This window comes from Micromys minutus, assembly GCF_963924665.1.
Source record: "Micromys minutus genome assembly, chromosome: 19".
NCBI classification, from domain to species: Eukaryota; Metazoa; Chordata; class Mammalia; order Rodentia; family Muridae; genus Micromys; species Micromys minutus.
In genome coordinates this window covers 35012765-35035657 of record NC_137954.1, presented here as the reverse complement: position 1 = coordinate 35035657, position 22893 = coordinate 35012765, and the positions used below count along the sequence as shown (strand labels likewise).

The 22893-nt window shown below is 49.6% G+C and overlaps 1 protein-coding gene across 2 annotated transcripts; it reads right to left on the bottom strand.

The window, feature by feature from the left end:
• Positions 1-5480: 5480 nt before the first annotated feature.
• PTMA (prothymosin alpha) lies at positions 5481-9448 on the bottom strand (the record flags this gene model as incomplete). 2 transcript variants are annotated; one of them, XM_080933044.1, is made up of 5 exons in its annotated part: positions 9239-9448; positions 6963-7034; positions 6658-6754; positions 6397-6470; positions 5481-6214 (listed from the first exon to the last, which is right to left on the bottom strand). In XM_080933044.1, the coding sequence occupies exons 1-5, from the start codon at positions 9281-9283 to the stop codon at positions 6167-6169; spliced, it is 336 nt and encodes a 111-aa protein (XP_080789170.1). In that variant the 5' UTR covers positions 9284-9448. The 2 variants fall into 2 exon arrangements, with proteins under 2 accessions (XP_080789170.1, XP_080789171.1); XM_080933045.1 differs by lacking the exon at positions 5481-6214 and having other exon boundaries at positions 6411-6465; positions 6654-6754.
• Positions 9449-22893: the final 13445 nt, after the last annotated feature.

Here is a 22893-nt window from a genome sequence, read left to right as displayed (position 1 = left end):
CTTGACGACTTGATGTCCATCCATGAGACCAACTCCCACAAGTTTTCCTCTGACCTACACATGTATTCCTTAGCACACACACCTCCACGTGTGCACCTAAGGGCATGCTCACATACAACTAATTAAATAAAATACATTTAAGAATATGTGAAGGGTTTTGTTTTGTTTTTGTTTTTTGAGGGGAGGTGGTGATGGTGTTTCAATTTTGAGACTAGGCACTCAGGATAGCCTGAAACTCCTAATGATCCTCCTGCCTCAGCTTCTGGGTGCGGGATCCCAGACCTGAACCACTCTGCCCAGTATATTTTTTCAGACCTTAATATAGATGATCGGAATGCTTCCCAGGTAGGTCTCTAACAGTTTTCAGCCTTTGCTGTCTCCCCCATCTGCTGGTGCCAATCGCATCCTTAGTCAAGGACGCTCAGGCTCCTCTCTGTGCTGAGCACAATCCAGAGACTGCCTTTGACCAAAATTTGCAGCCTAAAAAGGGTCTGAGCTAGACTGTTGAGCCAGTTCCCGGAGGAATCCACCTCCTGCCTAGTTCAGCACATACTCCCTGAGCCCCGGAGAGGGTCTGCGTTTTTGCAAGATCAGCTTTTTTGGGACACCAGAGTCCTTCCGTATGTTAATAGGCCCTATTGAAAAAAATCCAGGTCAAATAAATTTAGAGAGCTGCATATTAAGCCTTCTTGGGGACTCAGCACTCTTGGTAGTTAAAGGGTCCCTTACAAAGTTAAAAAAAAAAAAAAAAAAAAAAAAAAAAACCTTTTCCTGTTACTTCGAAAAACAGGATGGCTCTCCTCATTTCTCAGGTGTGCCTTCTTCATGCAAAGACTCTAAGCTTCCTGATCATGGTGAGGGAATTCTCTCTTACCCGGGAGCCTTTCGAACAACTGAGCTAGTTGAGTGATGAAGGTACCCTCTACAAAGCAAAACAATAACAACACTGCAAAGTTGGAGTGCCTCTGGCTTAAGGAAGGAAAGGAGCTTGAGACAGAGGGTATAAGGTGGGCCAGGATGGCTTTGGACCATGCCCATCTATTGAGAGGGAATTGAGAGGGACAAGAATCCTGCTAAGATATGGACTTTGAAGGTCATAGAGATGGTTAAGAGCAACTATTGTTCTTGCAGAGGACCTAGGTTCAGTTCTCAAGACTCAACCATATATGGTGGCTCACAACCATTTATAACTCCAGTTTCAAGGATCCAACACCCTCTTCTGACCTCTGTGGGCACTAGGCATAAACATACATGGATAGACAGACATACAAAACATTTGTGCATATTAAAAAACAAAACAAAAATAAAGCTGGGTGGTGGTGGTGATGGTGCACACATTTAACTCCAGCATTTGGGAAGCAGAGCCAGGTGGACTTCTGTGAATTTCAGGCCAGCGAGGGCCACACAGAGAGAGGCCCTGTTTCAACCAAAGGGGACATGATGTGGAGAAATGGCTCAGTGATTTTGAATGCATGAATGTTCTGTCTGCATGTACACCTGCATGCCAGAAGAGGGCATCAGATCTCTTCTTATATGGACATGAGCCACCATGTGGGTGCTTGGAATTAAACTTGAGACCTTTGGAAGTGCTCTTGACCACCAAGCCATCTCACCAGCCCCAGTAAATAAATCTTTAAAATTTTTAAACATTAAAATAAAAAGGTATGACTGTTTACTGTTTAGAGCTGGCTAGATCACTCAGTGGTGAAAGCATTGTGACCAAAGCTGTGACCCTGAGTTCCTCCCCAGAAGCCACATGGTAAAAGAGTGAGTTCTGACCTCCATTGAGCACACCTTTGAGCAGCAATCTCTTAATATTTACTTATTTTATGTGAGTACACTGTAGCTGTCTTGAGACACACCAGAAGAGGGCAACAGATCCCATTACAGATGGTTGTGAGCCATCCTGTGGTTGCTGGGAACTGAACTCAGGACCTTGAAGAGCAGTCAGTGCTCTTAACCACTGAGCCATCTCTCCAGCCCCTGAGGAGCAATCTCTTGTGAGACTGACTGCATCTATGTTCCCCAAGTCTGAAAGCCATGTCAGCCAGAAAAGAAGTGGCCGCCCGCCAGAGAAAATGCCCTCTATCTCACCTTTGTGCTGCCTCTTTCTCAAGCAGCCTTTGTCCATCTTTTTTTGCTATTATTGTTGTTGTTTATTTGTTTTTCAAGACAGTGTTTCCTCTGCGTAGCCCAGGCTGTCCTGGAAATCAGAGATCCACTTTTCTCTGCCTTCATAGTTCTGGGATTAAAGGTGGGTGCCACCACCAGCTTAAAAAAAAATTAATATTTTTAAAGAAAGAATAAAAATAACTTTAAAAATAAATACACTGGGCCTGGAGAGAGGGCTCAGTGGTTAAGATCATGGGCTGCTGCTTTTCTGGAGCGCAGAATTGGATCCCCAGTACCCAGGCATCTGATCATACCACCTGTAACTACAGTTCTGAGAAAAATCTAACACCCTCTCTGGCCTCTAGGGGTACTACAAACAAATAGTTCATATACTTACATACAGGCAAAACACCCATATATGTAATATTTTTTATTAAAAACCCAGGGCTCCCCCTGATTAGGTGTCTTGGGTCATGTGCCAACACTGGTCATTGCAAACAGGACCAAGTCTAATGTTCTGCCTCAGTCTGGCCTGAGAGTTATAAGAGGAACCTTCTCCAGGAGGAAAAGCAAACACTCTATTTTCGGCGATTCTCACCATAAGGATGGAGTGTCTCTCGAGTGACCAGCTGGCACTCCTTGTTACTATGGGAGCAGTGTTGATGAAGAGTCTCTGGGCATGCATGCTCCAAGCTGGGTCTCTTGTGCTAAGGATATCATGGGCTCCACACCAGCCACCAAAAAAGCTGACAGCATTTGCTCCAAGTAAAGTACTTGTATACCATTCACCTAGCACATGAGCACAATGGGTCAGATGGCCTTAAACCCTTTCAGGGACTTCCCAAGTTACACATCTATAATCCCTACAAGTTCAGCCAAGACTGAGGTATCCAGAGAGGAGGATCTCAGGTGACAGCCTCGCACCCTTCCCTGGCTGGCCCTATTTTTTTTTTAATCTTTTTTTTTTTTTAAGATTTATTTATTTATTATATATAATTACACTGTAGCTGTATTCAGACCGACCAGAAGAGGGCATCAGCCCCCATTACAGATGGTTGTGAGCCACCATGTGGTTGCTGGGATTTGAACTCGGGACTTCTGGAAGAGCAGTCAGTGCTCTTAACCACTGAGCCATCTCTCCAGCCCCCGGCTGGCCCTATTCTTGCGGTGAAGACAAGCAAGTTGGCCAAGGTGCAAACCTGGAGTACACTATATCAGAATTTGGCTGCTATATGTTTGTTAGAGACCAGGGCTGTGAGACCAGACCAGGCTGAGAAGCCCCAAATAAAACTGAATGGGGGGCGGGGAATACTGTCTCTATGACAAACAAAAACCCTCCATCAGGAGACCATAGAGAGGTCAGAAACCTGAGGCAGGCAAGGATGGCCCATTTCTAAGACATAGGTATTAATCCAAAGCTGGGCTGACCCCAGGAGGGCACTGAACACATAGACCAGCTGCAGCAAGCTGGCAGCAGGACATGTTGCTGGTCTCTAGGGGCCGCTCAGAAGCTCTTAACACCAGAGGAGTATCTCAGGACTTCAGCTCTGCATTTGGGGAAGGTCTCCCCTCCAGGAAAATAAAGGACCAGGTCCTTGGGATTGGCTGTCCTGAGAAGATAGCATATGAGATGACTCTAACTCCATACTGCCTCCACAGCAACTGAGACAGCACCGCCCCCGGACCCAGCCTTTTGAAGGGCTCTTTTCCCAAACCTATAAAATCTTGTCTCTACAGCTCTGTAGCCACCAGAGGGCGCCCGTTGCTCATGAATCTTCTAGAGTCCCTTTCTCAGCACTGGCAAGGCCAGCAGTAGACTCTTGGCAGCCATAAACCATTTGGAAATGTCCCCAAGCAGTTAACCGTGTGCTAGGCTATGGACCAGGTTAACGTATACTCCAAGGGCAGCAGTTCCCAGAACTAGTCATTTGAGAAATAGGGACCCAATGGCTTGAACAGGATGTAGGCTCAGTACCTGGGTTTCTCAGGGTACTAGGGGGTGGGTCTCCATGCTATTGCTATTCTCCAGGTTAAAGCCCAGGAAGATTCACTCACTGGCTGCCTGTTTTCTTGGCTACCAGGTCTACATTGTTTACATGGCTGCAGCTTCAGAGAACAGGATTAGCTGCTCCTAGCTCCATGCAAAGCTGTTACAAGTGGAGTTCACAGCTCTTTTCCCGCTTTAAGCACTTCCCCATTCCCTTAACACCCCAAGGCTGACCAACTGTCCAGGGATAAGATGGTCAGTTCAGGCTTTTCTGGAGAAGCCAGCATGATTGGACAGTTCTACCGAAGCCTCAGGCTTTGACCCAGGAGATTCATTCCAAAAGCAGCAGCCCGACCAAGAAGCAGGACTAAGCTACAACCACAGCTCAAAGGAAGATGTGGTAGTAAGAACCAGGATTACAGGTAGAAAACAAGGGTAGGCCTTGGTATGTTGTATGTTCATTCCTCTCCCTCCACATTTCTCCATTCTCCTTCTGAAGGTTTCCCTTTTCCATCTTTACTAAGGCCCAGGATGTGAGGTTTTTTTTTTTTTTTTTTTTTTATAGCTTGAGCTGTGCTGAATGTCACTGTAGACCAGGATAGCCTCAACTCATCCTACCTCGACCTCCCAGTTTGACACCACCACTGCCATACTAAAAATTTTAAAGGTTCCCAATTTTCTCCTCCTAGGTATATGTTGTGGTTCTGGGAACTCAGCCCAGACTAACTGCTCATATGTAAACTGAAAACTTAACTCTCCATTCCCCTCAGTCTATCCACCACTACCTGGGGCAAGGTCACCCTTTTCCTCCACAGCAAACTAGGAAAACTCTCCACATAAATCTCAGCTAAACTGATTCACATCCTGGGCAACAATCCCTGGGACTCCAACCCAAGCTGGCACAGCACCCCCTACAGGATGCTCTTAGCCAGCCTAAGACAAACTGCCTAGCCTCAGACTTCAACCAACCTGAACTGGCTGGTCACTGTGAAGCCAGAGCTTACCCAGGCTGTGTTCTTAGATATACTATAGAACCTTTAGGACCTAGAGGCTTGGCTGGCAAGCGAACGCTAGGAGCCACTAAACATACAAATTACATGGACAGTGGCTACAAGATTCACAACTTGGCACAAGATTAGTTGGCCTATGACACTAACAAGGGCTCTGTACAGCACCTCCCCACCTTACACCACCTGGCACCAGCCTAAGTCCCAGGAAGATGTCAGTGTCAAAACAGTAAAGAACCTTTTCCAACATCCTCTTCCCCCCAAAAACAGGTAAGGTGGTACACAACCAACTCAGGTTCTGGGGATGAAGGGGACCCTGTCTCAAACAAACTAGGCACACACAAAAACCAGGCTGAGACACCATTGTTAGAACAACTCAGCAAAATAAAATTCCGGTTTATTGTTGGACATTGTTTCACACATACATCAAACAGGCCAAAAAAATAAACAGCAACTTCATAGACAAAAAAAGAAAAAAAAAGAAAAAAAAAGGAAAAAACTTTTTATCTTTGGCCTTTTTAACCATCTCATACAAACCAACTACTTATAGTACAGCTAGGTACATACACAAAAAAAAAAGTTACTGGAATGCTCGGAATAAGATTGTTTTTTTGTTGTTGTTTTTGTTTTTTTTACAAGGTTTTTTTTCTCCTTTGAGATTATAATGAACATGGTCACACCACAAGTAAAGTCTGAAGTAGGACATAAAACGCTCTGAAGGCTGGTTCGGTCACCCGTTATCATTAAAAATGGCTGACCCCTAACAATATGTACAAAAATATAAAATGTAAATAAAAAATACAAACAAATTTTCCTTTTAAAGTATTTTTAAGAAAAAAAGCAGGGCCTGGGAAGTTCTGGTTTTTTCCTCCCATGTTGCCAATTCATGTTGTGGTTTTGGTGGGGTGGTGGAGAGCGCATGTCATTTGTGGGTTGCACCGCCCGCGATGGGCGGGCGGGGCCTGCTTCTCTACTCGAAGGTGACCACGTTTGAATTCTGAGACGGGAAGTGGAGGGTGAATAGGTCACGGTGCATAAGGTTAGCTTTTCCTCTTGCTGTCTAGTCATCCTCATCAGTCTTCTGCTTCTTGGTGTCAACATCATCATCCTGCAGGGAACAAGATTCCTGTCACTACAGGTCAGCTCGGCAGGCCTAGGCCCAGAATTCCAGGACCCTTCCAACCCAGCCTTGGCTGGAACATTCCACTAAGAACCTTTCACCATTTGCCAGAAATCCCAAAAGCTTTTGTACCTCAGGAAAAGCTAAAAGGTACTTCACCTCAAACCTACCTCATCATCCTCAGCTACCCTCTTGCCCGTAGGAGCCTCAGCTTCCTCATCTTCATCTCCATCCTCTTCCTCACCTGGAAAGAATCAAGAACCACATAAACCTCTGTCCTCCAATTTGACTGTTACCATTTGGTCCAGAACTGTTGTCTCCCAGCCAGAGTAAGACAGGTCAGACAAAATCAACAACTCTTAAAACCCAGCCTCTCCCACTCTGGCAGTAAAAAGCCAGGGAAGGAACCTGAGAAAACAAGGACTACTCACCGTCACCTTCTTCCTCCTCCTCCTCTTCCTCCCCACCTTCTTCCTCTTCTTCGTCTACCTCATTGTCAGCCTCTTGCTCCCCATTTTCCTCATTTTGCTTTAACAAAAAACATACCTGCCATTAGCCAGCTCTGAAGCAGGCCTGTATGTCTAGCGCACACCCCAAGAAACACCCACACCATACAACTACCCCCCCCCAAATAAAACAAAAAACAGACCAGTTCCTTGCCTGGTCCAACATCCTTAACCAGCCTGAACTAAGATTAAAAACTGGGAACAGAGGCCCCAGCTATGTGGACACTTACGGCATTCCCGTTGGCAGGTGCATCTCTTCCATTTTCTGCCTCCTCCACAACTTCCTTCTTCTCCTTCAAGTCCTTCAGAAGAGGAAACCCATTAGTCTTTAGAACCATGAAGGGTACCCATCAGTCAAAGTGCTAAAAATTAGAAAGCTGATTCACAGGACTAATGTTGAGTCACTGGCTACTTGGTCACCCTAGGAGAATATCAGAAGGATGGGCCACAGTAAGATAACTTAGGGCCCATAGTTCAAATCCCATCTTCTGGACACAGAAAATAAGGCAAACTTAAGTGTTGACTCAAGCTCTCCGCTAAGCTACCATATGGCACGAGCCACAAACTCGCCAGGCCAGGCAGACAAGCTCGGGAACTGTCGCCCTTACCTGCACGCCCTTTGCTGCCTCTTTCCAGCTAGAGGGAGCTCCACCCCTCAGAAACCCTTCTTGGAAGGCGGTGGCTGTGTGCCATAAATAAATAAGGTAGTGAAGGGAGGGAGGAGCCAGTCGTTGGTCAGGAATGGATGGGAGAATTCGGACAGGAGTCGGGAAGCGCCTGAATTCGCACCCCCCCCCCCCGTCAAGTCACAACAACCATGTTTGGTACTAGGGACCTCCGGGCCTCCATAGCCCAAAGCAAGTAATGAGCTAGGTAACTTTCCACTCCCTTGGCAGAAGGGTCAAACCGCCTAGAGGCCATCTAGGCCAGAGACATAGCGCAGCTAATCCTGCGGATCCACTCCTGGGTTACCTGCCGGCGTTGGCAGGTTCGCGCCCACCGTAGGCCAGCCTCGGACCCCACTGCACCCGCTTCCGCCCCCTGGCGGCCGAAGCCCGGGAGAGTGGGGGCGGGGTGGCGGCGGTGCGCAGGCGCACAACTCACCCAGCGAACTGAAGCGCGCGAGCCTCGGCATGCACCGCGCGCAAAGAGCACGTGGCCTGGGGCGCCAAGTGCGCCCCGTGCCCTGGAGACCTAAGGTACTGCCTTCATCTAGGTGAGCTGAGTTACCCGCTGGAGAAAGCCCGCTACGGGATGCCCCGTGGGATTGTGACTGGGAGGGGGGGTCAACACGCGGCTTCCGGCTGCAATTTTGGCGCGCAACGTCCCGCGGTAGGCCACCGGGGATTCGGAGCTTCTCAGTCCGAGCCTGGAGACCGTCGGGGGCGCACTCCACAGAAGCGTAGAACCTCGCGGGAATCCATTTAAGAGACTCCCGCCGAGGACGGGGGGGGAACACTACACCGAGTGGAAAGTAGGGTCTGCAGGGGCACAGCTCCAAAATGCGCTCTGGGTCCGCTCTACACGACTCGCCCCCGCCGATGCCCGGCCACCGGAGTTTAAAGAAACGAGGCGACACGCGCCGAGTTTCCATTGCAGACTGAGTGGGGCGCGAACACCGAGATGTTTTAAAGCAGGGAACCGGACCGAACAAGGTTCGTCTCGTGAAGGTTGAGAACACTTCACTGGGCGGGCCGGACAGCGAGCCGCGGCCTTATGACTAGCCAAGAGCGAGTCTGCTCGCGCTATTCGGCCGCCGCGTCCCCACCGCAGGATAGCCGCGGGGGGCGCCCAGCCGCTACGGCCTGAGGCCGCTTCACTTTCTATTTCCTCCCCCTCTATCGCGTGGGCTCGCCGCCCGGGCCCAAACACCGTCAGCAATGACCGTCCGCCGCCGCCACTGTTCGCAGCCTCCACACGGGTAGCCCACGAACACCCATGCTCACCCGTGGCTGAGGGCGAGACCCTTAGTGTCTGGACCAAAAAAATTACCACAGCGCAGCTCGCCGTCCCATTCGCGTCATTCCGGATAACCCGCTGCCGGCCCGCTACAGGGCGCGAACCCAGGCGCCTAACAAAGAGCGGCTCGGCTGCCCGCAGCCCGCCGGCGCCGCACACGCGCCCCCCACACTTCCGACGCGCCGGAGTTTCAAAGTTATTTCCGTGCGCCGCGTCCCCGCGACCCCGGCCTCAATAGCACTCAAACGATTCACAAACAAGTTTCGAGAATTTGCGGTTCTGCCCTCCCTGTTTTCGTCCCCGAGTTCCGCGTCGACCCCAGGCCACACAGGCCAGCTCCCGACGGCGACACGAATGCCCGCGTCGCTTCGCGCCCCCTCCCCCGCACACAAAGAGTGGTGCCCGGGGCCATCGCGCTGCTGGAGGGTGGCGAGGTCCTCTCCAGGAGCGTTCGAGTGATGCTTTCCCGAATTCGGCGGCCACGCGCCCAACAGAGCCCGGGCGACGGCGCGCAGACCCCGAGGGGGCGGGCGGCCCCCAGCCTCACCTTGGTGGTGATCTCGGAGCTGGTGTCCACTGCCGCGTCTGACATGGTGGGGCACGCCGGTGGTCCGATGCTGCGAGTAAGGAATTAGTCGAGTTCGAGGACTCTGGCGAGAAAGCTGCCGGAGTCCGCGTCGGAGGAGGTGGTGGGCGGCGAAGGTGGCTGCAGCGAGCGCGGAGCACGACCCGGGAACAATGCAAAGATGGCTTTCGGAGCAGCCAGTGGGGGACTCACGCGGTGCCAGAAGCTTTAATATAGATTAGTGGGCGGTGCTCAACCACCCTACTCCCAACGCTATTGGTTGAGTACAGGGAGCGGGCGTTTTCTCATTGGCTCAATTCCGAACAATGGGCAAGTGAGCTTAAAGCGGCAGTGCCTCGGCTTGGCGCGCGCTGCGCAGTCCCCCGCCGCACTGTCATTCAGAGTCTTGAATTTGTTGGGTCTCGCAACGCCGAGGAGGGGGCTCGCGCGCGTGCGCGCTCCCGCAGCTGTTTTGCTAAGGCTTCTGACGCAGAAAACCAAAGCGCGGCAAAGCTGCCCGCCCAGCCCCCGTCCTCCCCCTCCCTCGCGACTGCTCGGAAGGAGGGGGAGGGAAGAGGGGAGCAGGAGGGCTGCCCGCGAGGGGGAGGGGAAGGCGAGTGCTGGGCGGCGCTTGCCCCGGGCGGTGCCCCGCGTGGTTCCCGCGCCCGAGACCGGCCCGCACCGAAGACTTAAGGCTTGTCCCAGTTCAAGTGGATATGAGTCCACAAGCACTGGTGGCTCGCACCTTCCGCCCCGTCCTCCTTTCCCGCAGATTACACTAGTGATCCCCGCCGCCCACCACTGTCCCGCCGTCCAGGGTCAGCTGACGAGTGGGCCTCGCGCCCTGAACACTTGAGGGACGCATTCGAAGAGGGATTTGATGCCCGGTGTCCTCAGCGGGACAGTCTTTGAGCCTCACGCCACCAAGCGGTGTCGCGCCTCAGGGCTGGTGAGCGTCTGCTAGAAGAGGCCACTGCGGTCGCGACGGCCTCTAAACGTCTTCCAGAGCCCCGCCCGGCCATCGAGTTTACCCATTTCCCTTAACATTTTAGAGGCTCTAATAGGCACATGAACACTGTGCAACTGGGGGAAGCTTGTCTCCTCGGCCATTAGGACTAGTCATTGAAGGGCTTCCTTCAAACTTGAGCCATTTAAGGAACCACGCGGAGCTTTAAGAAAAGAAAAACCATGAAGACGCCACACTCAAGATGGCGTTGAACTCGGCAAGCGTGGCGTGACGTGGCGACCCAGCTCACAGGAACAACTTCAAAACACTAAATCACTCCTTTTTTAGCGCTGTCTCACTTCGCTGTCGAACTAAAAAATTTGTCCTGTGAAAAAAAGACCAGAATGGCCATAAACGGATTCTGAGAAACAACCTTCGCCACACTCAAAATGGCGGCAGATAGCGTCCGAACGTGTCTTACCAGAAGGGGGCGCCCGACACGGAAGGCGGGACTTGGGAAAAGCCGGCACACACTGGCTGAGAGTGGCGGGCGAACACAAAGTTGACGCTTTGCGCCTTGCCATTGGTCATTCCTGCTGTCTGTCTCCTACGGGCCGCGGAGTCGGGAGTGGGGAAAACCCGGAGTATTGAATCGGGCAGGACGGGTGGGGATGGCAAGTTCCGTAGAGCTTTGAGGTCGAGGCGAGAAGACTTAACTGCCTTTATCGCTTGCCTCGAGCGCTTGGGCCCATCTCCACCAGGAGGCCCTTTTACTGAGCCCGAGGAGAGAGGAAGAACGTGCAGTGTCGGGAAACTGCTGTAGTTAGACCCGGGATCTGCCCGCGAGCCGCACGTGGCCGGCCCGCATCCCCGCGCGCACGTGCCAGTCCCGCCGCCAGCCTTTTGGGCCTCCTCGAGCGTCTTTTCCTTTAAGGAGAATGCCTCGCCTCGCCGCGCCCTTTGGCCTGCGCCCACTCTCGTTGTCCAGTGGTTGCCCCTGTCCCGGCAGCCCCTCGCAACGGAGGGGTGTATCTCGCGGGGTCTCACTCTCCTAGCACACTAATGGCTGGGGCTGGAGATGGTTATCTCGCCCCAGCGCCCTAGGTTGCACAAACTGTCCCTGAGTCCAAACCCTGCCCCACCCCCGCCAGCGGCCTTTACTGTGGTGAGGAGATGGAGCCAGCCGCTCGTTAAACAGGGAAGGGCCTTTGAGCTGCAGTTGCCAAGACCCTTTTTTTGTAGAAGATAGGGAAATAGAAAGGAAGATGCTTTCTACCTGGGGCTTATCCATTAAGTTACCGTTATTCTCTAGAGGATTGTTCCATCTACAAAACCCAGATGCACAAAGAGCTTGTCCTATTCCACTACATCTTAGTAGTTGTGGTTTCTGAGTTCACAGTTAAAGAGGAGACCAGGTTATGGATTGAGAGAGCTGAGGGAGACAAGGTGGATAAGTATGAATTTTCCTAGAAGAACTACTTTATCTTGTCTTGTGTGCGCGTCCCTGACCCTACTAAAGGGAGGCTCAAGCATCTGGTTATAAAAGCACTGCCTAAATTAAAGCTAAGCTTACCGACCTCCTGCTGTATTCATGATAGTGATTGGTTCATGCAAAGGGGAAAAAAGGTTTTAGAAAGGGACTTAGAGTTACCAATAAACCATAGTCAGAGCACTGGCTGTCTTAGTATAGTTGACAAGACCAGGAACAGAAGTCACCTCTGGGCCTTCTGTCTAGCTAGCCACAGGAGTCTGACAGCCAGGAACTGCTACAGTTTACTGGGGCTATGAAGAGTCTCTTTCTTTCCATAACAGCTTGTTCTGAGAGGGCTGGTCTTACTGTCTGAACTTCCACTCAGCCATGTAGCTTAGGCTTTTGGCTCCTCCAGAGACAGGAAGTGAAGCACTTCCATGATGTTCCCCAAATCTCTCAAAACAAGCTAGTGAGCCCTAACAGGCCACATTTCTTCCTCTAGGTCAGTTCAAACAGATTTAGGGTGTTCTGGCCTCCCTTAAAGCTGTGTTCAGTGTAGGTGGTCCAGATGGCCTCAGGGTGAGTTCTGTTTAGGGAATTTTCCTGGGCACACCTCTTGTTGCTTTATACATTCCCCAACAGGCCTGACTTGTTTCTTTAACAGACCTGGCCCTATAGGCGCTTAGCCTGCAGCCTAGGATGGCTCCTGAGTAATTTCCAACATATATATTCCTTATTGATCATCTCACAACTCTGCCTGATACCTAAAACATGACATGAAGTATTTATTTGGGGGCTGCTGAAATGCTGCCCAGGATTAAGGTGCTGCCAGGTCTGAGGACCTGACCTTAGTCTCTGTGGTCCACAAGGTAGGAGAGAGCCATTCCCACAAGATGTCTGCTGACCTCCATGTGTGCCCTCCTGCCCACATAAACAGATACGTGTAACTTTTGTTTGCTTGGTTTAATATTTCAAGACAAGGTTTCTCTGTGTAGCCCTAGCTGTGTAGACCAGGCTAGCCTTGAATTCAGAGACCCTCCTGCCTCAGCCTCCTACTGGAATTAAAGGAGTGTGCCACCATGCCTAGCCATAAACAAGTAATTTTTTTTTAATTAAAAAATATTTGAGGGCTAGTGAGATGGCTCAGTGGTCAAGAGCACTGATTGCTCTTCCAGAGGTCCTGAGTTCAATTCCCAGCAACCACATGGTGGCTCACAACCATCTGTAATGAGATCTGATGCCTTCTTCTGGTGTGTCTGAAGACAGCTACAGTGTGCTTATATATATTAAATAAATAATATTAAAATATATATATATTTAAAAGCTGGGCAGTGATGATACATATATATACGTATATGTGTGCATGTATGTATATAATACATATGATTATATATCATAATTATATTAATATTGTATATAGTCCATACATGTATTAAAGCTGTCTGCATTCGGCCCCAGCCATGCCGTCTCCTGTTTGTGTAAAAATGAACTGATCCACTTTCTCACTTCTAAGAACCAGACATGACATAACAGTGAACTGAATAACTAGGTATTCAAAAGGAGCTGATGATGGTGCCCAACGCATTCAGGGAAACATGCTCTCAGGCTGCTGCCTTCCAGCTGCCATCTACACGTAAGTGTGTGGATGGAAGGATATTTGCAGGACTCTGGCAAAGGGAACACCGTCTTCAGCAGATTTTTCTCATGTTCGGTGGCAAACGAGGACGATGTCTTCAGAGTTTCTGAAAGCCTGTGATTCAGTGCCCAGCATGGTTGGCAGTGCCTTTGGCTTCTGAGGAATGACGGAGTCTGGGAGGTAGCCACAGTGGAGCAGGCCTCAAAAACTTCTGCCTTCCCGCCCCTTAGAATTCAGAACCCCTGGAGTTTCGGGCTGTGGTTTCCTTGCTCTGGCGGCAGGGCCTGGGGAGCTGCCAGCTGCCTTTCAACCCTCCCGCCTTGCCAGTGGCAGGATTGTGTAAGAACACCCCCCCCCCCATGGCTGCTCTCTCCAGCAGGCCTGGGCCTGCCTGCCCTTGCTGTCCTCCCTGGGGAGCTGGGGTAGAGGACTGACTCCTGGTACTCACACAGGTCTGGCCACCCTGGGAGGCTTCTAAGCAGCACAGAGAGAGGGTGGGGAATGTCTCTTGACATTTGAGGCCTGCTCTCAAAACCAGTGCCAAAGCCTGCAGAGCCCCGGTGCTGGCAGGAACCGAGTGAGGTAAGGAAGCTGGAGGAGGTGAGCATACAGAGGCAGTAGCCATAACCCCTAGGTATAAGAGTACTGTTCTGCCATATTTCCTATGCATGTGCCCCCTGCAGAGACTCCAGAAATTTTATGCCTGCCTGTGCCTTTTCCTGGCCACCTTCCCTGCATCCTAGTGCCTGGTGCACCTATTTGCATATCTGAGCTTGTGGGTGTTTTTTTGCTTAAGCTCTGGTTTCATTGGTGAGTGGGTGGGCCCAGCTTCACCTCAAGATGGCACAGGAAGATGCTGGTTGCAAGCACTCATGAGCTGGCACACACCTGGGTAACTACCTTCGAAGGCCTGTGAGGGGCTGCATCTGACGAGAAGGTAGGTTCTTCCTGCAGGACCCTAAATTCAGCAGAGACTCTCCACACTTCTGCCTTTCTGCTGGCTACACCACCCAACTTGGGAACACAACCGGAGCCCCAAGAAGGGGGCTATTGAGATCACACAAAAGAGTTAGAGTCTTGGAGACAAGATGTTCCCACACTTTCCCACACAGCAAGGTCCTCTGAGGAATTCCCAGCAGACCAGTCTCTTCAAGCCATGTGCTGGAGGGAAAGCAGTCAGGTAAACGTCTTTGTCTCTGTAGGAAAATCTCAAAACCAGACCCAGCCTCACCGTTAAGCCTCTCTGTTAAGGTGGTATGGAAGGTTACCCACAGTTGCTTCCCGCGCACATGGCTTCTGGAAAACTCTCATAACCCGTACTATGGAAGACAGAGAAGAATATGGCCTGTTTCCTAGAGAGATAACATCATAGCTGTCCCAACCCTGCTGACTGCTCACAGAACTATACTACTCTGAGGCATAAAATCTTTGGCCAACATATATCTTTTAGATCCCCAAAGTATTAAAAGTCAACCTCCTCGTTTAAATTTTTCCGGTTGAGTCTGGTGTGGTATTAACACACCTTTAATCTCAGCATTCAAGGCAGAAGGATCCCTGTGAGTTTGAAGCAGGCCATCCAGAAACACATAGGGAAACACTGCCTAAAAGAATATTTTTTTTCAGGGTGATAAGGATGTTTTAGAATGTTTTTCAGAAATCACATTATGTTCAACAAGGCTGAGTGAGGACTGGCGAGGTGATCAGCTGTTAGGACACTGGACTTAGTGGTGCACACCTTTCATTTCAGCACTGAGGAGGCAGAGACAGTCAGATCTCTGGGCTCCAGACCAGCTTGACCTATAGAGAGAGTTCTAGGACAGCCAAGAGAGAGTTCCAGCAGCCATGACTGCTCTTTCAAAGGACAAGGGTTTGATTCCTGGCACCTACGTGGCAGCTGACAACCATCCTAGGAGGTCTGACACCCTCTTCTGGCTTCTAGCTTTTATGGGCACAAGGCATGCATGTGGTACATAGATATACATGCAGGCAAAACACCCATACACATAAAAATAAGTTTAAAAAAAAAAAGACTAAATTTGGCTATGGGGACAACCATGACAGAAATAAATGTGTTCTACAAACCTACATAGTAAGTTCCAGGCCCACCAGCTGCAGAGTGAAATAGTGAGACCCTGTCTCAAATAATGCTAAAAGAAAGAGGGGCTATGGAGATATTTCACCGAGTAACACACCTGCTGTGCAACCATGGAGAATCTAAATACAGATTCCCACAACCCCCACAGAAGCTGGGCCGGCAGTATCCGACAGAGACAGGCAGATCCTTTGGGTTCACTGGCTAGCCAGCCTGACCTAATCAGTGAGTTCCAAACTCAGTGAAAGACCCAACCTCATAAAGTGGAGAGTTATCAGAGAAGACACCCAATGTCAACTCCTGGCTCAGCCTCCAGGCGTACACATTCACACACAGAGAAAAAAACGAAACACACCGTAGAGGTGGGGCACTAGTCTTGGTTTAGTTTAGGTTACTTAATGCTTTTAGTTCCTTGGAAAGCTCAGGAGTTCTCAGCACTCTGCTGGCCAGGCCTCTGCCTCTGTCTTGTGTCTCCATTCTGGACCAGCAGGGGACTGAAGAACTCATTTCCAGGCTGGATGGACAAAGATTCCAAGCAGCTCTCTGCCCTTTGCCGCCTGATTCCCAACTGAAATAAGAGGGGATTCCTGGCACTGATAGCCCCTCTGTAGACATAGTCCACTGGGCGGAAAGAGCATAGGTCTGGCTGTGTCCCCCACTGTAACCTTTTGCCTCTTACTCCAGCTAAGTCTCATCAAGAAATTGTCTTTCTCGTGGACCAGGGAGGCCCAGTGGATAGTGCTTGCAGTACAAACCAGAGTTAGATTTCCAGCACCTTGTAACTAAATCATGGGTAGGAGTGGCTGCCTGCCTAAGGTCCCAGCACTAGAGAGACAGAGACAGGAGCTCCCTGGAGCAAATTGACTAGCTAGACCAGCAGGAGATCCTGCCTCCTAAGGTGATTGAGAAAGACACCTGATATCAACCCCTGGTCTGCACACATGTGCACTTATACACCTGGGAACACATCCCAGAAATAAAAAAAAAGAAGAAATGGTCATTTCGACTGAAGATTCTGGTGTAGCACCGTAGCTCATGCCTATAATTCTAGTACTGAAGAGACTGAGGTGAGAGGATTGCCAGCGTGTCTATGCCAGCTCTATGTTTCTATGAGCTGCCAAGTGAATTGCAGAATTCCAGAAACATCTTGAGCTGTAGGATGGGATTGTCTCAAAAACACTGGGAAAGAAAAACTCAGTCACTCAAGTGCTCTGAATAAAAGGGAATTGGTCGGGCTTGATGTCTCACTAAACCCCCTACCCAGGGAGCTACGGAACACTGTAAGAAAAGAGAAAAACATAAGAAGGAAAATATGTGGCCTTGGAGATGGCTCAGCAGATAAGGCTCTTGCCACCAAACCTGACAAGGTAAATCTAATCCCTGGTGGAAGGAGAGGGCAACTACCTGCAGAGCACCCTCTGCTCACACAGGCACTGTTTAAACACTCAAGAAATAAGATTAAAAGAAGAGTGAAATCCTACAACCCTACAGGGGACTATACAGTCAGAGCAAGTGGGAAAGAGTTGCTGGGCCAAGAATGGGGCCTAGTAAGTGTGGTGGCATGCCACCTATAATCCTAACAAGGTGGAGACAGAAAAAGGAGGGGCGCTGGAGACAGAAAAAGGAGGGGCACCACAAGTGCAAGGTCAGCCAGAGCCACAGTGAGGAGGAGAGGAGAAAGGAAGAGCTGGGGGACTGGAAGGGCAAGCCATCAGAAACAGAGACGCAGATCTCCGTGTCCCTCACGCTGTCTTCTAAACAATGACGAGAACAGTGCCTGATACCAACTTTGAAAATTCAAGAGGCCAAAGCAGACCTAAGTTGGCCAGGAAAGTGGATAAACCATAGAAAGGACAGCAGTTCTTTGCTGGCCCAACTTGGGACAAGAACACAACTCCAGACTCGTTTAAAACTTTTTTTTTTTTAAGATTTATTTATTATATAAGTACACTGTAGCTGTCTTCAGACACACCAGAAGAGAGCATCAGATTCCATTACAGATGGTTGTGAGCCACCATGTGGTTGCTGGGAACTGAACTCAGGACCTCTGGAAGAGCAGTCTCTTAACTGCTGAGCCATCTCTCCAGCCTAACTTTTTGTCTTTTAACTAGTGGTCCAGACTCCCCTCTTCAAGGAGCCTGTTCTGAAATCAGGAAGTTATGAGCTAGGAGATAAGTTCCTCCCAGCTGTCCTTTGAGGTGTGTGTGTGTGTGTGTGTGTGTGTGTGTGTGTGTGCATATTTATGCATAAAACCAAAAATCAGAAAACACTTTTTTGTCTTTTTTTTTTTTTGAGACATGGTTTTTCTGTGTAGCCCTGTCTGTCCTGTAACTTGCTCTGTAGACCATGATAGCCTCATACTCAGAGATCTGCCTGCCAAGCCTTCTCTGCAGACACACATTCTTTTCAATTTTCACTTTAAGAGAGGAAAACTAAAGCGCAGGCGTTGCTCAAAGCCTTCCTATGAGTAAAGGGCAGAACCGGGATTTGAATCTCAGGCAGCCTCCAGAGCTCCAAGCTCCCCGTGGATACAGACACAGACCTCACCTCTCACAGCAAGGCAGTCCATCTGTGATGTGCAATCCCGACAGCATCTGTGAAGCATGCCCGTTTCCAGTTCCATTCCTGCCCAAAGATGGGATCTCCTGGTAAGAAGTTTAGGTTCATAAACCAAAGGCTTCTCAGACTGGAACTTTCCACCTGAACTGGGAGATTTTTGTGGAGGGACCGAGAGATATACAAGGTGAGGGCCCTTTGTCATTGCCACCCAAAGCATACCAGAACCAATCAGCTATCTAGGAATGCTGACACGTGCATGTGGTCACAGCACACAGGAGATAGATGTCATATGATCACAAGTGCAAAGCTAAAGTAGCCTAGGCTATCTAGCAAGTGCTAGGCCAACCTGGGCTACCAGACCCTGTCTCAAAAAGGATAGAGAAGAAAAAAGGAAGCCTACTGCGGTGGCTCTTCCTGTGGTCAACTTGACTATATCTGGAATGAACTACATTCCAGAATTGGAGGGCTCACCTGTGACCCAGATCTTGAGGCTGGAAAACACAAATTTCTGACCTGGATCTTGGCATGGAGATCTTGAGTCATAGTAGCCATGAAAATCTTAGGCCCAGAGAAGGTAGCACACACCTTTAATCCCAGGAAATTGAGGCACGGAGATCTCTGAGTTCAAGTTCAACCTGGGACAAAACAATCCCAGATACAGGCCTGGTGGTACACACCTTTAATCTGGGCCACACCTTCTGCTGGAGGCCTACCTAAGGACTTTGGAAGAAGGAAGGCTCACTCTTACTCACCTGCTTGCACTTTCTTACATCTGTTGGAATCTAATTCTACTGAAGACCAGCTGCAGCAACTAGCCTCTACTGGAGCAACTGCTAGATCCTTGGACTACCCATCCACAGCTGTTGGGTTAGTGGGACTACAGACTGCAAGTCATCACAATACATTTCCTTAATATACAGAGACAGCCCATAAGTTCTGTGACTCTAGAGAACCCTATCTACTAAGAAACAGATGAACACACGATTGTCCTTTAGAACATTCCATGGCATCTGGAAACGGTGTAGCATCTACCACCAGATGTTCCGGCTAACTAAAGCTGTTCCCAGTGCAACACTGGTCAGGTGTGTCGACACACTGTAATCCCAGCACTAGGAGGGCAGGAGCAGGAAGAGCTGAGTTCAAGGCCGTTCTGATCTAGCCAGGAGCATGACCCTGTCTTGAAAGAAACTTAAAAGCCCATCTTCATGAACCTCTGTTTGTTCTTGAGCAAATGAAAGTTCATAGCCCCAGAGGGTGAAGGGAAAAGAGTCACTGTCACCACTGCTTACTACACGAGGGGGAAAAAATCTTTTTTTCCCCTCTCCTCCCACTCCTGTGGAACCCAGGCCCTTGAAGAAGCAGGTCAGTGCTTTGCAGCTGAGCCGCCCAATCCAGCCTCTTCTCATTTTTCTGACAGATCCTCTGGTTGACCAGTTCATTGCATTTCACTGTCCTGTGCCAGAAACTCAACCTTGAGCTGCAGTTGAAGGTCCTGGGACACCCCAAGGTTGACATGTTTTACACACACACACACACACACACACACACACACATACTACTCTGCCCTCCTCAGTCCAGCTTCTCTAGGGGTGTTCCTTCTGTTGTCCTTTAAGTATTTTTTTTTAATAAATTTTAGAGTCTAGGCCTAAGTTAATGAAAGTGGTCATTAATTAAGAAACTGGAGCCCTTTCTACCTGAGCACTTTCACACAGGTTAGGACATTCTGGCTTCCCACCAATCTGAAGAGGTGTCCCCAAGTCACAAAAGAGGAAATGTGGCTACAAGAGGGCACAGATGGGGTGAAGATGGGTCATCCCATGCTCTTCAGCCACCCAGCACCCAAAACTTGTCCCATTCTCAATGTCATTTCCAGCATTCCCCTGCCTGTGTGCAGTTTGGAGCATCTGGCCCTTTCTTCCTTCTGTCCAATCCCCCCTCCTACTCAGTTCCATTTCTTTTCTCCCCTCCTCTTCCTTCACCCCCATTCTCCATTTGGTATATGTGTGTGCTAAGCCCAGAGCTGTTGCATGTGAAGTAAGCATTCTATCACTAAGCTGTGTTCCAGCCCCCACTTCCTGGTTATAATTCTCTTGCCTTTCGAGGGACTTTCCAAGAGACCGTAAAGTACATTATTTATGAGTGAAAACTCAGGATCCAGGCTTGTTGGTTCAAGCCTGTAATCACAGCACTTTGGAGCCTGAGGCAGAAGAGTTGCCAAAATTTTGAGGCCAGACTAGACTACATAGTAAGTTCCAGATCAGTGTGGAGTGAGAACATACCCCACCCACATTTATATCAAATAGTTGACCTGTGGTGGCTCAGAAGACAGAAACAGAAGGAAGACTTCTGAGTCTGAGGTCAGCTCGTCTACCTACATAATGACCTCTGGGCCAGTGAAGGCTCCCCATCTCAAACTGCCAACAAGCCACAGAAGCTTGGGGACACTGGGCCATCCAACAGTCCCTGTGGTCATTGCCTGGGGGTACCAATTTGAATAGTCAACAGCTAGACCCAGGCAACCCTTTAGAGAACCCAAAGGTGGGAGGCAGAGGAAGGAGAAGATGTTCAAGGCGGTCTTCAGCTACTTATCAAGTTCAGAAGCCAACCTAGGATCTATAAAGCCCTACCTAGAAAATAAAAATAAATAAAAGCTGGCAAAGTGGCTTAGTGTGCAGAGGGGCAGCCTGAAGACCTGAGTTCAAGCCCTGCTGGAACCCACAACGGTAGGAGAGCACAAACTCCCCAAAGTTGCCTTCTGATCTGTACATGCACACATTGCCACACATTGCCATGGCATACGGAGGCACGTACAGGTCCCAAACTAACAAACAAATAACCTATTACTCAGCCAGGTACCCTTTGCTCCTACAACAGACTCCCTGGAGTAGGATCTAGACCCTGGCAGGGATCACACGTTCCCCAGTGCAATGCAGAAGACACACATTTTGAAGGCCAGCTGCCTTTGGAAGCCTTTGTGTGCAGCTGAACCCCTGAAGCTGGGTGCACCCGCTGGGCCCAGGTAAGCAGGAGCACAGGAGCATGGACAGGATGGGAGGGAGCAAAACTTCTCTACAGAACAAGGACATCTGTCACATCTGGCTAGCTAAGCACCTTAATGAATAACTCACTGGTAATGACCATTCTTGACATTCAAGTCTCAAGGCTGTTGTGGGAAATATTGATTATATTAGACACAGGAGTGTTGTTTTGTTTTGTTGACATAGGGTCTCATTCTATTAGCCAGGCTGGTCTTGAACTCCTGGCAAACCTGCCTCTGCCTTCTGAGCACTTAGTTTGCAGGCACGACCTACAACGCCTATCCTATTTTCAAGAAACTGTGGCCCTGTGGTTTGGTGCTAGTAACTCTGAGGTCATTTCTTTCTGCCCTGGTGCTTCTGGCCCTGCCTTAGGTCCCCTCCCAGGGGCCTTCAGTCATCTCTGGGCCCTGAGCCAGGCCTCATCAGATGCTGAACATGTTGACCTCCTGAGCTTTCTCCCCAAATTCTCATCCAAAACACACTCTAAGAACACTTCATGTATGTGCACACAGGTATTAGCCTCACTTCTGTTCTCAAACTTTCATCTCTCTGTGTTCTGCTGTTGGAGCCAAGGTCTGCCTGCTAGAGATTAAGCCTGTGAAGGAGAAGACACTGGCTGGAAGGGTGACTGTCACACCTCAGCCCTGCCTGCTTACCTGTGGGCTCCCCATAGTTGAAGGAACTTGCCCACTCAAATCCAAGAGCAAGAGTATCAGCTATTGGTGAGATGCAGTTCAGACAGGGTGGGTACTCAAAAACCATACCTGGCTCCCATTTGTTCTCTGGAGTAGGCTGCCTTCTGGTTTCCCATCACAGTCTGAGCTGTGATGCTGATCAGCACACCCATGCGATCTAGGACGCACACTTTCTTTACTGCTCTCTGTTATACTCCCAGCTCTCTTCTTCTTCTTCTTCTTCTTCTTCTTCTTCTTCTTCTTCTTCTTCTTCTTCTTCTTCTTCTTCTTCTTCTTCTTCTTCTTCTTCTCTCCTCCTCCTCCTCCTCCTCCTCCTCCTCCTCCTCCTCCTCCTCCTCCTCCTCCTCCTCCTCTCCTCTTCTCTCCCTTCTTCTTCTCCCTTCTTCTTCTTCTTTTTTTGAGACATAGTCTTACTATGTAGACCAGGCTTGTGGCCAGGAACTCACAGAGATCCCCCTGCTTCTACCTCCTGATTGCAGGTAACCAGCAAACTTAGAGGTAGCAAGGGGATAATAGGGGTGAGGGTTGCAAATTAAGAGCAGGGAGGCCCAGAAGCCTCTGGTGCCTAAACAACTAGATCCTCGGAAAAGGGGTGGGTGCTGTCTTAGTCAGGGTTTCTATTCCTGCACCAAACAACATGACCAAGAAGCAAGTTGGGGAGGAAAGGGTTTATTCAGCTTATACTTCCACATTGCTGTTTATCACTAAAGGAAGTCAAGACTGGAACTGAAGCAGGTCAGGAAGCAGGAGCTGATGCAGAGGCCATGGAGAGATGTTACTTCCTAGCTTGCCCAGCTTGCTGTCTTATAGAACCCAAGACTACCAGCCTAGGGATGGCACCACCCACAATGGGCCCACCCACCATTGATTACTAATTGAGAAAATGCCTTACAGCTGGATCTCATGGAGGCATTTCCTCAACTGAGGCTCCTTTCTCTGTAATAACTCCAGCTTGTGTCAAGTTGACACACAAGACTAGCCAGTACAAGGCACAGGGACCTTTAAACCCAAGTCACCTGAAACTTTTAAGCCCTTGTGCCCCCAAAATGAGTAGTTCCTGTTCAGAGCACTGACCTTATCTCCTTGGTTACTTAGCAGAAGATACTCCCCTCCTGGAAGCCCCCCATTAGCTCAGTCACAGCTCAGTCCTGAGATGGCCCTTGATATACAGTGTGGTACTTTGGGCCAACTCCTCCCTCT